The 12,603-nt window shown below is 40.7% G+C and overlaps 1 protein-coding gene across 1 annotated transcript in view; it reads right to left on the bottom strand.

The window, feature by feature from the left end:
• Positions 1-1,427: 1,427 nt before the first annotated feature.
• rxfp2a (relaxin family peptide receptor 2a) overlaps positions 1,428-12,603 on the bottom strand; it is a 40,748-nt gene continuing 29,572 nt past the window's right edge. Inside the window, exons 12-19 of the mRNA XM_071911796.2 lie at positions 10,585-10,656; positions 9,872-9,943; positions 9,447-9,676; positions 7,979-8,124; positions 7,284-7,379; positions 4,505-4,673; positions 2,832-3,050; positions 1,428-1,687 (exon numbers count right to left, since the gene is read on the bottom strand). Coding sequence (XP_071767897.1) covers positions 1,428-1,687; positions 2,832-3,050; positions 4,505-4,673; positions 7,284-7,379; positions 7,979-8,124; positions 9,447-9,676; positions 9,872-9,943; positions 10,585-10,656 — 1,264 coding nt within the window. The remainder of the gene's footprint in view (positions 1,688-2,831; positions 3,051-4,504; positions 4,674-7,283; positions 7,380-7,978; positions 8,125-9,446; positions 9,677-9,871; positions 9,944-10,584; positions 10,657-12,603) is intronic.

Here is a 12,603-nt window from a genome sequence, read left to right as displayed (position 1 = left end):
TGATATACACAAAGGTGGTGCAAACAGATGGATCTCTAACATAAATCACAAACATATACAGAACGATGGCCCCAGTAACCTGTACCAAGTAGAATACAACAAAAATAAACCTCACAATTTACATTTGTACAGCATCATGGGAAATGATAGTCCTTATTTAATCAGTGGGGGTTCCACTGCTAGAATATGATATAGTTTACAGAAATTCATATGATCATCAAATCTTAAATGATCTTGTCCAATTCTCCACCCCTTCTCATCATCATTTTGTGACTGTTGTTGACTTGAAGCAACTATTAAAAGGCAGCAAAATTACAAAAAAAAACAAAGGCATATGTCACCCCATCAGATTATTACAGAGCAGTATAAAAAAGTATAAATAGAAACATAAAGTACCAACATTTGAACAATCCAGGTGCCATCCGACAAACACTGTAACATCAACAATGAATTAAATAAATCGTTCATGTGTTGATTGGTGAAGTCACATATAAATAAGGAGCTTTGAACAAAACGGTATGATTCAACAGTATTAAGATGTATACTGCAGCATATCGGTTCAGGTTCATAATTAGTCAGAGCACATACATGCACAAGAGACATGTTTCAGTGCTACAATCTATAAGACTCAGAGATACAGAAGACCAATTCCTTGTTTTGTTGCTCATATCCGGCTGAAGTTAGAGACTAAAAGGCGGGACCATTTCTTATCCTCTCACCCACTTCTTGGGTCTCAAGTGGCTCAATGTCAGATGAAATTTTCAAGTGTACGACAAGTTAGTTTCATCCTTCAGCCTCTCCTTAGAACAGCGAGACGAGAGAGAAATTTGGTTGCCGGGGTCATTACAGTTGTCACGTGTGGGAGATTATGGTGTGGAAAGCACTGTGAGTACTGGTCTTGCTTGACTTCCTCTTCCTCTTCAATCTCCTCCTCATCTCGTTCAAAAACCCAGTTGGTTTAGTTTATTTGGCAGTTTTCAAAATACATGGTATAAATGCATTTTAAAGTGCAGTGAGATGTTTAAGAACTGTGCTAGTATTTTTCCTTTCATCCATCACATCCTCTCCCACTCTTTGTCATTCCTATTTTCACCTCACCATCACTTGGAACGGTATCAAAATGTAAGCAAAAGTAAGCAGCACACAGGTAAGCTAAAGGGACGGCACTTTGTGTTCATCGCCCTCTTTGCGCCTGTCTTTTCTGTTTCGTTGTTGTTGTAGTTTTTTACAAAGGTGGCGTTTGGTGGGAGCGTGTTGGGAGGATGATGGGATAGCTCAGAGGTTGTTAAGCCTGTTCCACTCTGAACCCAGTCCATTAAAACACACTAGTGCGACTGTCGCGTGGGAACCCAAAAGAAATAGGCGTATAACCAGCTTTGGGCCCCCGACCCGTAGTTTAAGAAACAGCGGGAAAGCTCGCGCCTCCCTCAGCCGTAGCGAGGGTCCATGCCGGTCACTCGCGGGAGGTAGGCTGGCGGCTGGTAGCAAGGAGCCCGCGACGTCTCCATGAAGATCGTGGAGGAGGTGAGGCTTTTGCGGTCTTTTTTCAGCGTGTGTCTCCTCTGCCAGCGGCAGAGTAAGAGCTCCACCTGCTCTCTGAAGAAGCTGGTGGTCAGGGTGTAGAGGATGGGGTTCAGGGCGCTGTTGATGGGGAGGATGAAGATGACGACCCAGCTGGTGATGGTGCCTGAGGGAGAGCAGGAGGACGGAGATGTCAGTGACCGTGGAAAGGCCCAAAATGTAATAATTGACCATAACGTAATAACTGCCCATAATGAAATAAAGCCCATAACATAATAAAACATAATAAAATCTTGAACTTGTAACATAATACCTTTTTTGCCCATAATGTAATCACTTCTTACCTTATTGCTAGTTCATTACATTACAGGCCTGATAACAATATTTTTGCAAAAACCAGTAACATAATAATAGTCGAAAACATATTTTAATTTATTGTATTGTTCTTTTTGGTGTGTTTTGTGTTTGTTTCATGCATAATTTCCAGAATACCTTGTGATACTTTGAGAGGCTTTGTTGAATGCTTTGATTCTCTGTGCTACTCTCTGGGGCTAAGGAACACTTTATGATTCTTGTAACATGCTTTGTGGCTTTGTGATCATCTAAATCGTAAATGGTAAATGGACTGCATTTATATAGCGCTTTTCTAGTCTACCAACCACTCAAAGCGCTTTACAACAATGCCTACATTCACTCATTCACACACACATTCATACACCGATGGCGGCAAGCTACCACGCAGGGTGCTGGCACAACCATCGGGAGCAATTTGGGGTTCAGCATCTTGCCCAAGGACACTTTGACATGCGGACTGGAGGATCCGGGGATCGAACCACTGACCTTTTGATTAGTGGACGACCCGCTCTACCTCCTGAGCCACAGCCGCAATCTATCATCTATGGTAATGTAATAAATGGTCAATAAAGTTATTACATTATGGGCAAAAAAGCTACTACGTTACAGGTTCAATATTTTATCACGTTATTGGATTTTCATTGCATTATGGGCTTTATTAAATGTGATTTTTATTACATTATGGGCAGTTATTACGTTATAGTCAATTGTTATGTTTTGGGCCTTTACAGACCCTTTTCATGCAGTAGATGTGTGTGGATTTAAGATGCTATTTATGATGCTATTCTGTGTGTATTCAGTACAGAGACTGTTATGTAATTAGAATTTCACAAGCTCACTTTACGTTGCTCTGGAAAAGGGCGCTATTAAATATGTAAAATGTAAATGCACATGTATACAGTATATCTGCACACTACAGTAGGCCTAAAACCGTAGGGTGTTGTTTTGTTTCTCACCAGGTATCTCAACCTCCAACAGCGAGAGGACTTTGACCAAAAATATGGGAATCCAGCAGAGGGCGTCAGAGAACACGATGAAGAAAAACCTGTTGGCCACAGCCACGTCTCTGTGCAGTCTGCTCCTCAGGTCCGTGGCATTGATGCCGGTTTTGTAGATGGAGTAGAACATGCTGGAGTAGGAGAGGACGATCACCAGGAACGCCACCAGGTTCAGACCTAAAGAGACACACGTACTGTACATACATATAAATGCACATAAAATAGACACATGCAAGCAGGTAAATGCAGCTGCGCACCCTCAGACACACGCCCTCGGGCACGTGTATGCACTCTTTTTTTTTGCGCATTTATGCTCCAGTGACAATGTTAATTGCTTGAGACTTGACTTGATGCATGAAGAGAATATTTGAGACTTGACTTGGGTTCTGGTGACTTGGGACTTGATTTTGACTTGTACTTTGAAAAGGTTTCTAAAGTCTTGACAAAAGACCTTGTGTTGTGTGATGAGATTTGTTCCACCAGACGACTGAATTTAAATTCTGTTTTCTGAATTTGTATGGAATGACTGAATTTATTGAAGTTGAAACTGTTTATAGAAATCAAACTCATGATGCTCTTACCAAGTTTTTATCCTATTAAAACAATATTGCATTGAAAAGACCTAGATATTTAGTTTTCTTGAATATATTGGACTCTTGATTTGTTCTAACTTGTGTGGTGTTCTCCATTTAGACTTGAGACTTGACATTAATGACATGGACTTGACTTGGTGTTCTACATTTAGACTAGGGACTCTGACTTGGTCACACCTCTGGCATGTACACACACACACACACACACACACACACACACACACACACACACACACAAACTGTAGAAATTGAGTCAAATTGAGTCAAATTAAGTCATTAAAATGCAAAAACAAAGGCACCTCATGAATTGATTCCACATAATTCACATCATAAACTCCTAGTGATGTAAGTACTGGCAACCTTTGAGGAAGAATATTAAACTCATTCACAACAGTAATTTATTCATCGCTGCCGCCAGTCTGCCAATCTCCTGTTCCTCGGTGAGGACATGAAGTAATAAGCACCCGGACCTATCATGCATTGTTGATGGAACCCTGGTGTGTGCTAAGTAATTTTCTAATGTGCCATGCTACTGGCTGGCACACAATGGTGTTGTGTAACACTGCTACTAAAATTGGGATCAGATTACTCCTGGAGCTTTGGAAACTGAAACTATATGTGCTGCATCATATTCTGCGGTACACTCCTGAGTTTTGCATACATGTCATACAAGATTATTTTGATCCTTATGTAGTATAATATAGAAAGATCTGACCATAGACTTCATCCTCTCCCTCATGATTATAGAAGACCTGAAGCAGGTAAAGCTGAGCATTTCATCTCAGTGTGCAATGTTTGATCATGCTACAGTGTTTTCCATCTTCAAATCATGACTATTTCATCATATCATCACTACAAGAGGATTTCCCCTTCTCAGAACAGTCTCTCTATTTATATATATTTATAAATATAGACATGGCTGTACACTGATCCGTGGAGCTCATCCTGAATTTTGCATTCTGAGTGCGAACCAACTTCTAGGAACATTACTGAAATTACAGTGTCAATAATAAAGCAATACATTTCTTTTCAATTTACCCAAGAAAATTCCCGTGGAATATGCTTTGGCGGTGGGTTTCTCTTGCCTGTCGGAGTGCAGGGGAAAGCAGACCCCGTTGTGCCCGTAGTAGTTCCCAAACACGTCCTCGTTCATAAGGGGCACAGCAGCAATAATGAACCCCAGCAGCCAGATAGAGGCCAGCACCACCTTGGAGTGGGACAGCAAACACAAGCCTATGTTAGGGCTTCTAACAGCAGGCTCTTCAAACCCCACAAAGAAATATGATAATTTAAAGCAAAATGATGACAAAACACATCAGCTTGGACTAACTCTAGCTCATTCTGAACTGATAAAGCAAACAGTAGGTGGCAGAGCTTTCTCACAGATTGCTCTGTTTTGGAGCAGTCTGCCTGTCCCTTTCAGGAGCTGAATGTGCTGCTTATCCTACTATGAATGAGGAAAACTCTGTCCGTCTGTCTGCATCCATTTTGCTCCTCAATGGGTTGGCCAATCAATCTGAAACTGCACATGGCCATTGAGCATTGGCATAGGCAAGGACTGACGGAGCTGATTTTTCCATTTTCACAAATTTATGCTGTTTATGCACCTTTTTGGCAAGTCTGCACGTAGTTGTGGCGCGCGCATCCCCGGGTAGGGACTAGTATGACTGTCTAAAACACACTTTTTTGCTTTTATTCCAATATTCTTTTTTCTTGTCTTCTGTGTTTTTTTGCTTTCATTCACCTCATTGTATATAAATGTGCATGCATTTTTTAGCATGAATGGCTCCACTAGGAATCATTATCAAACCTCTAGCTGTCAGTTTTCGTGGCATTTTCTGTCCATTGAGCTACACAGGATCACACTATTTGCTTGTATTGTAGATAAGCAACCAAGACAAACAATATACTACAACACTTAAGATTGTGAGGTGAACCAAGGAGAGCTCTGATAGAAACTTTATTCCCTGAGGTGTAAAAGTTTCACTTCACACTCATTTGGCAATCTGATTTGATTATAAACTTGATTAATCTGTTAATCTTTTAATCTTGATTAAGACTTCCTTATTACAGGTCTTACTCACAGAGAGTGGGGAAATGTGTCAAACAACATTATGTTTCTGTGGCTGACTTTATCATGAAATTATCCAACTGTAATTTATTATGCAGAAGATATGACGAAGGGTGCAGTTATCTAAATAATAATGCATGAAACTGGAATTATGAACCCTCCCTGACCCAAAGCACAGAAGATAAGTTATACGTTCCTAAATTTAGCTACAGCAGAGCAAGTTCACACAGTATTTGATACATCTGAGTGCATCAGCCGATGGCATTAATTTCAAAGGATAAGACAACTACGCCAGAGCAAATTAACATCCCGCCAGCCAATCAGAATCGAGTGTTCAGAGCCATGGTTTAACAGCACCACAGACGGTCTGTGTACTGTGTTCCCTCTTGGTACTTTCAGATATAGCGATGGAAGGAGGATAATTAATTTTTCTTTAAAACCCTGGGAGCTGGAATCAAATACTCCACACTGTGCTCCCGACATCTGAAGGAGAGTTTGCCCTACATCTTTAAATCACATTAAGAAGTATTAATGTGACATGGCATAGGAATAACCTGTGTGTTGACAACTTTATTCTGATGGTAAGGGCAAAAGCAGATTTGTATTGTTCACGGCGGCCCAAATCAGGCCTGATTGTTAACTAAATTATTGAAACAGCTGGCCCTAATTGACCCTTTAATAAGGTTACACATCCAGTTACTTTGATTACTTTACACACCAAACAATTGAGAGAAACACCTGCCCTATATAAACTGCTACAACCCACCACAAATCTGACTAATTCAATGTGAAAAATGTGAAAACATGCATTAAATCTAACAGGGGGTGAATACTTTCACTGTATGTAGCTATATCAGGTAGAGGTACCACAGCAGGCTGTCTACAGTACAGTATTTCAAAGGAAAACTCAATCCTAAAACACAGCTATTGGTGATGTACCTTCCATTTCTGGGCCCATTTTGTTGCTTGGTGGTGTATTTTTCTTATTCTGGATAACTAGCCAAACGTAGATAACGGGATGTTATTTTCAGCACAGCTACTATGGAGTTTGATTGCAGAAAAATATCAGGTTTCGGTGTCTGAGTGCTTGGTGGTGTATTTTTCTTATTCAGGATAACTAGCCAAACGCAGATAACGGGATGTTATTTTCAGCACAGCTACTATGGAGTTTGATTGCAGAAAAATATCGGGTTTCGGTGTCAGCCTCTCAGAATCAAAGAGCGAGGGCTTCGGCTTCTTTCTAAACTTATCATTTTGTCAAAAGGCACTGAGAAATGTAGGAAATCACTAACTGAAGTGGAAGTAGACGAGGCAGATGGCAGAGGGAAAGTGGTTATCCCCAAAAAAGTAAATTACAAACACTTCATCACAAAACAACTCCGGGAACACACTGAACACCACAGACTCATGATACATAACAGTGTTAGAGTAGCTCCTGTATGACTGAGCGCCCTGGTGGAAATCTGGTACCAGTCACCGAAGGTCCATTCATTTTCTGTGACCAGAGAAACACTGGCCCCCTCATTACCTCCTTTGTTGGGGCAGAAAAGTTGGCTGCTCACTGAACTTTTGGGTGACATCATCCGTCAGCAGCCAATAATATACTAGCAGTGCTATATGTCCCACCAGCTAGCTTAAATTACCCACTGGACAGCAGCGTGGCAAAGTGGTTGCTAGTGATCTAAATACATTGTAGCCATCAGTGATAGAGGTTATTGTTAGTGGGTACTAAGTAGCATGGCTCACCACAGTCTGGAGTTTGCCTGGCCGCAGGTTGCTGAAGGGAAAGACAATGACCAGGAACTTCTCCAGAGTCAGGTAGGTCAGCAGGAGAACAGACACCTGAGGGACATCACCCACCATCAATCTTTATCAGGGTTCAGCTTGTTCAGCAGGATACTTGTTGCATCATTCTGATAAGGGATTCCACTGGTGTTTTTGTTTTGGTGTGTATAGGCATCCTCCAAAATCAACAGAAAATATATCAACTGCATTTTACAGACTAGATTAGTGTGTGAGCTGAACAATTAATTTGAACAAAAATCAAAATGGCAATATGAACTTCTGCAATTTCCAAATCGCAGAGGCTGCAATAAATTTCTTAAGGGAGAGGAGCGTCCACAATGGATTTAAATAAGGTGGTCATGAATCAAAAACTTTCATCATACTCAAACTTAGTAAATCCCGCACACTGGCATCTACTTTTTTTTTTTAACAAAATCATATTCCTTTTTTAAACAATTTTAAAGCTCTAAAAAACGTATGACAAGAAAAAGTTGTGATCATATGAGTTGCAGTTGCAATTGCAATATTCTGTCAAATAATCACAATTAGATTTTGTGTCAATAGCGTTAACATGCCTGCATGCCTATTTGTGTGTGTTTGTCTGTGTCTGTGTGTGTGTGTGTGTGTGTGTAGTACATAAATGTATATTGCATTACCTCTGAGGAGAGCATGGCAAGGAACCCGATAGTCCGACACTCCACGCTCTCCATCCAGAGCAGAGCGTTACGGTTGTACTGCCCGCGGAATTTCACATCAAACATTCCGACGAAGAAAAGATACACACCCATGAGGCAGTCTGCACCTGAGAGCCGTGAGATAGAGACACACATGAGTTACGGTCCATCTACAGAGAGGAACGGTCTGTGTGGGAATGCCGTAGGGGGGGCATTCCTCAGCTGGCGGCACTTGCTGTGGCAGCACCCGCAGTTTCTCACTTGAACACCCAGCACAGGCCTTTATTCCCACTTTCAGTGTCTAGCAGGAAAGAGCAATCACTTGTGTGGGGACACACACACACACACACACACACACACACACACACACACACACACATACACACCTATGCCAGGAAACAGACAATACCTCTAATCTGTTAGCAACACCACTTATTAAGATGACAAGTGGGTTTGGAGTAGATAGAGTTACCTGACATTTGTTTACAGTCTTGGATAACACCGTGACTACTGAGTGATGAGACGGACAGGTTTGGCACAGAGAACAGCAATATGATGTCATTTATTTTAATGCAATTGAAATGTAATTACTATTATAAATAGTCTTAATAAAAAAAATGTGTGGATATGTGATTCTGTGAGTAGCTATGTGGGTCAATCTTCATTATAAATAAAGCATTTTAATTAAGTGATTGTACATATTAAGACTTGATGAAGTACAAGCTTGTGTATTTAGTGAGTGAGTGATCTCTCATTTTGTCAATTTATTTTCATTATCTTGAGCGCACAATCTCATAATTCATGCCAACAAATTAATTAGTTACTTCATACTTAATTAGTTGAATTTACTTGATTGCATCAATTTATTTAGTTTATATCTGATATTTTGTTGAATAAATATATTTATTCAGGCTTTTGATATTGCAGATTCTTTAATCAAGTTTTACTTCAGGTAAAAAACTCAGATCAGTTATGAAGGCATTGCCTTGTAATAATGGTGCAATACAAGGCATTATTGTAGGTACGAAACAACTGAAAAGGATATTGCTATGTCAATATGCAGACTTGAGGGATGTTATGCTTTATAAAGAATTTGTATCGCTCAACACTTAGACCTCTGCAACACCACGTCTCTATTACCTTATTATTATGTTTTCGATTTTGCACGATTTGCACGCTCTTTATGTAAGTTAATGCTTCGTTACCACAAAACACATTTTTTTCCATACAGAACGGTTACTCCAACAGTCCACAGCTGGTCTATAAATGTCACTACAGGCTTTTCAGAATTGCACAGTATTTTTACTTTGAGGACCAGTGCCTTAGATGGTACAAGCGGTATTCTAGCAGTTCTATATTTGTACTTAATGTTACCTTTATTTTCTGAGAGTATATGGTGTGTAGAGGAGTATATGGTGTGTAGAGGAGTATATGGTGTGTACCAACTCACAGCAGAGGACTTTGATGCAGGCGGCATGCAGGTTGTTCTCAGCTCGTATCAGTGACCTCATGCCGATGACGAAGAGGTTTCCAAAGCAGGTAATGAAGGCCATGACCCAGACAGACACTCGCAGCACTATGTTCGCCAGCAGGTCCTCAAAGGAAGAGATCCCATCTGTGTTGGGCTTACAGGACCGGACATGGGGGGCGTAGGAGCAATACTGGAACTTCTTAAAGTAGCTGGAGGGGAGGAGGGAGCGAGGAGAAGGTAGAGGAGGAGAAGGTGGCAGCAGGAGAAACACGTGAGAGAGAGACAGAGTAGGAAAAAGATGAGGGAGTGGGGGAGATAAAAGGTAAAGAGAATCTTGTTTGCTTATTTAACGATGACAGATGCTTGTGAGGATTGCGATGACACTTGTGTAGATCTATACGTACATGTGGGAGAGGTTCTCCATAGGCAGAAACATCTTAGTCTGAATATCTGGGATCTCAATCCCCTCCAGCGCTCTGCAGAGAACACAGTTCATCAACAAAGAGGCTGCAGCAGGCAGACACACACACACATACACATACACACACACACACACACATTGGTACCCAGGCGAACAGATGATAGAGGTACAATCTGCACAATTTACATACAGACAATATGATGTTACAACACTGTATCCATGATTAATTTGTTTGTTTTAGGAAATGTGACACTTAGAGGGATGTCTGGTCGTTGCTAAAGAAACCGCAACACAGAAAGACAAATTACACTGCAGCTGAGCCTTTACAGCATCATGAAGAGGTCAAAGCCATCAGCTGTACAGTTCAGAAAATAGAAAAGAAGGAGAAGCGAGAAAACAGAGCAGATCTATGTCATCATGAACATTTTTATTCTGTTATACAGTGTTTCTGCCTTATAAAATCAAGATAAGTGGGAAGCTAGACTAGAGATTGCTGGCTAGCAAGTAGGACAATGTTGCAAGCCCGCCTGCCACCCAGCAGAAATTTATCTTAAAAACTTTAACCACGCATAGAATTTTTTCATCTTGTTTTTATTTCAAGATAAGTTCAGCCAAGTTTTCATATTTTCACAGTGATTTTGTGCTGTGGCGGGGTGGTGTGTGTGATACGTGTGTGTGATATGTGTGTGTACTCACAGAGACTGTAGATGGGTCAGGTGGCTAAAGTGGCCGGGGTGAATGTGAAGAAGGGGGTTGTGGGAAATATTTCTGCAACAAACAGGAAACAGATGATGGAAAATTGATGAAGCCCGGGTGAAATGTGGCAGAAGCAGTTTACTGTATGTGGATGCTCTTTGGCTCTTATTCAGACTTGAGATGAGCGCATGTGCAGTGGGGATTTATCCGCAACATTGTGCGGTTCGGCATTCACACTTCAGCCTCGTCCATCCACCGGAACTCTTTTTGAGCGTCCCCCAAAAAGAGGCGTTCCCCAACATCTCTGGGATCCTGACTTGCAATGTATTTTCTTTTCTACTATGCAATGTCTGCTCTGGAGAGAAGGTGGCGAAAGTACAGCAGCCACTGTGTGTTTTTGATTAGGCCTGCCTTCAATATCCAATACCATTCAATTCGGTGTTTCACTTGTTCAAACTGAAAGGTTTAATAAACATAAAGAAAGCAATTCACTTGACCACACATGAGCGACAGTACTAGTTTTTTATGCATTGTCAGAATCTGCTTTGTTTGCATTCGTTTATGTGCTAAAAGTGTGATTTTCAGACCAGTTTTTCCATCCAATGGCAGTGAATGGAAAGAGGTAAAAAACGCAATTCTCCAATCCCCTCTTCCGGAGCCCCGGAGCCCCGGAGCAAAAGATACCAGAGAATCAACGATTTTGGGGTTATATCACGGCCAGGAAGCTACACAACCCAAGGTACGACCAAAGTTCACCATCAGTTTAAAGGGAATCAGCTGCTCAGAGTGGCGATCCGGAAAAACAAGTATCTTGTCTCACACAGTTTTTGTCTTGGTTGAAGGACGCAGGTGCATGATTTATGTTCACACCAACTCTGAACCGAGGCCTTTGTCCTTAACAGGAAACAGCCTGTGATTAAGTTATTCGATCAACAAACAGGGGGTCCATGAAAGTTCAGTGACAAATCATTTCATAAAAAAATGAGTGAAAGGGTTGGCTGAGTTTTGAGCACTCCAGAGTTGGTCTCAATTTAGTACTTATATCCTCTATGGAAAAAAAATCTATATGTTTACTATCTACATAATCCTTCTGTATTATATTAGTTTATGATTGCAACAAGACATTGCAGGATCTATCTCTGTGCAATTTATGGCCTATTAAGACATTTTGGAAAAGTTTCATGTTTTTTTCCTCTATTTTTTAGATTCGTTTCTACATTAATTTACATCTGACTGGTTTAAATCCTGTACTATTGGTTGATAAGAAAGCATGTCAGGCAGCAGATATCCCCAAGGCTTTTATGCATGGATTTGTCCCACTAATTGGTTTGACTGTTTGATGACTTTGCATGTTTGGTTTAATGAAACTATTTGTTTTTCACTTTGGCCACAGATAAAAGATGCAGAAGGACATAACCCCCATTTGACAAATTAGATTATAGCAAACAGCACTTTACTAGGCAATATGAGAAGGCTGTTTGTTTTTGATGTTACTTTCGGGCACAAGGGACCTTCAAACCACACACTGCTTAAGTGCTTAACTGCTGATGCAGGCATCAAGTACACAGACTAAACAGCTTGATGTAAACAGTATATATGGAATTTATAACAGATCTACAGCAACGCCCTGCAAAATTGGCAAATCCTCACCTAATTTTGATCAACAGATATAGGACAAACAACATGAAGCATAGGCAAATAGACACTTATTCAATCGAACATTCTAATGATTGTATTCTACATTTTAACAACGATGTGTATGTTGACAACCTTACATTTCCAGTTTCCAGTCTACTTTCCCCTTTCTAGTAGCTACTAAGCATTGTTTAAAGCATGTTGGAGGTGTTGAAAGTTAAATAATATGGCAAGTGACAGCCCAAATAAAAATAGGTTGCAATAGGCCAGTCACTGGAAGATTGTTGGTTCGAATCCCTGGACCAGCATTCAACATGAACAGCTGTCCAGGACAAATGGAAAAAACAGTGGCATATATTTGTCACTTGCCCGAATGGACAAGTA

Source organism: Centroberyx gerrardi, chromosome 11 (assembly GCF_048128805.1).
Source record: "Centroberyx gerrardi isolate f3 chromosome 11, fCenGer3.hap1.cur.20231027, whole genome shotgun sequence".
Classification (NCBI taxonomy): Eukaryota; Metazoa; Chordata; class Actinopteri; order Beryciformes; family Berycidae; genus Centroberyx; species Centroberyx gerrardi.
Note: the sequence above shows the minus strand (reverse complement) of the source record. Positions and strands in the feature narration are given on the sequence as shown.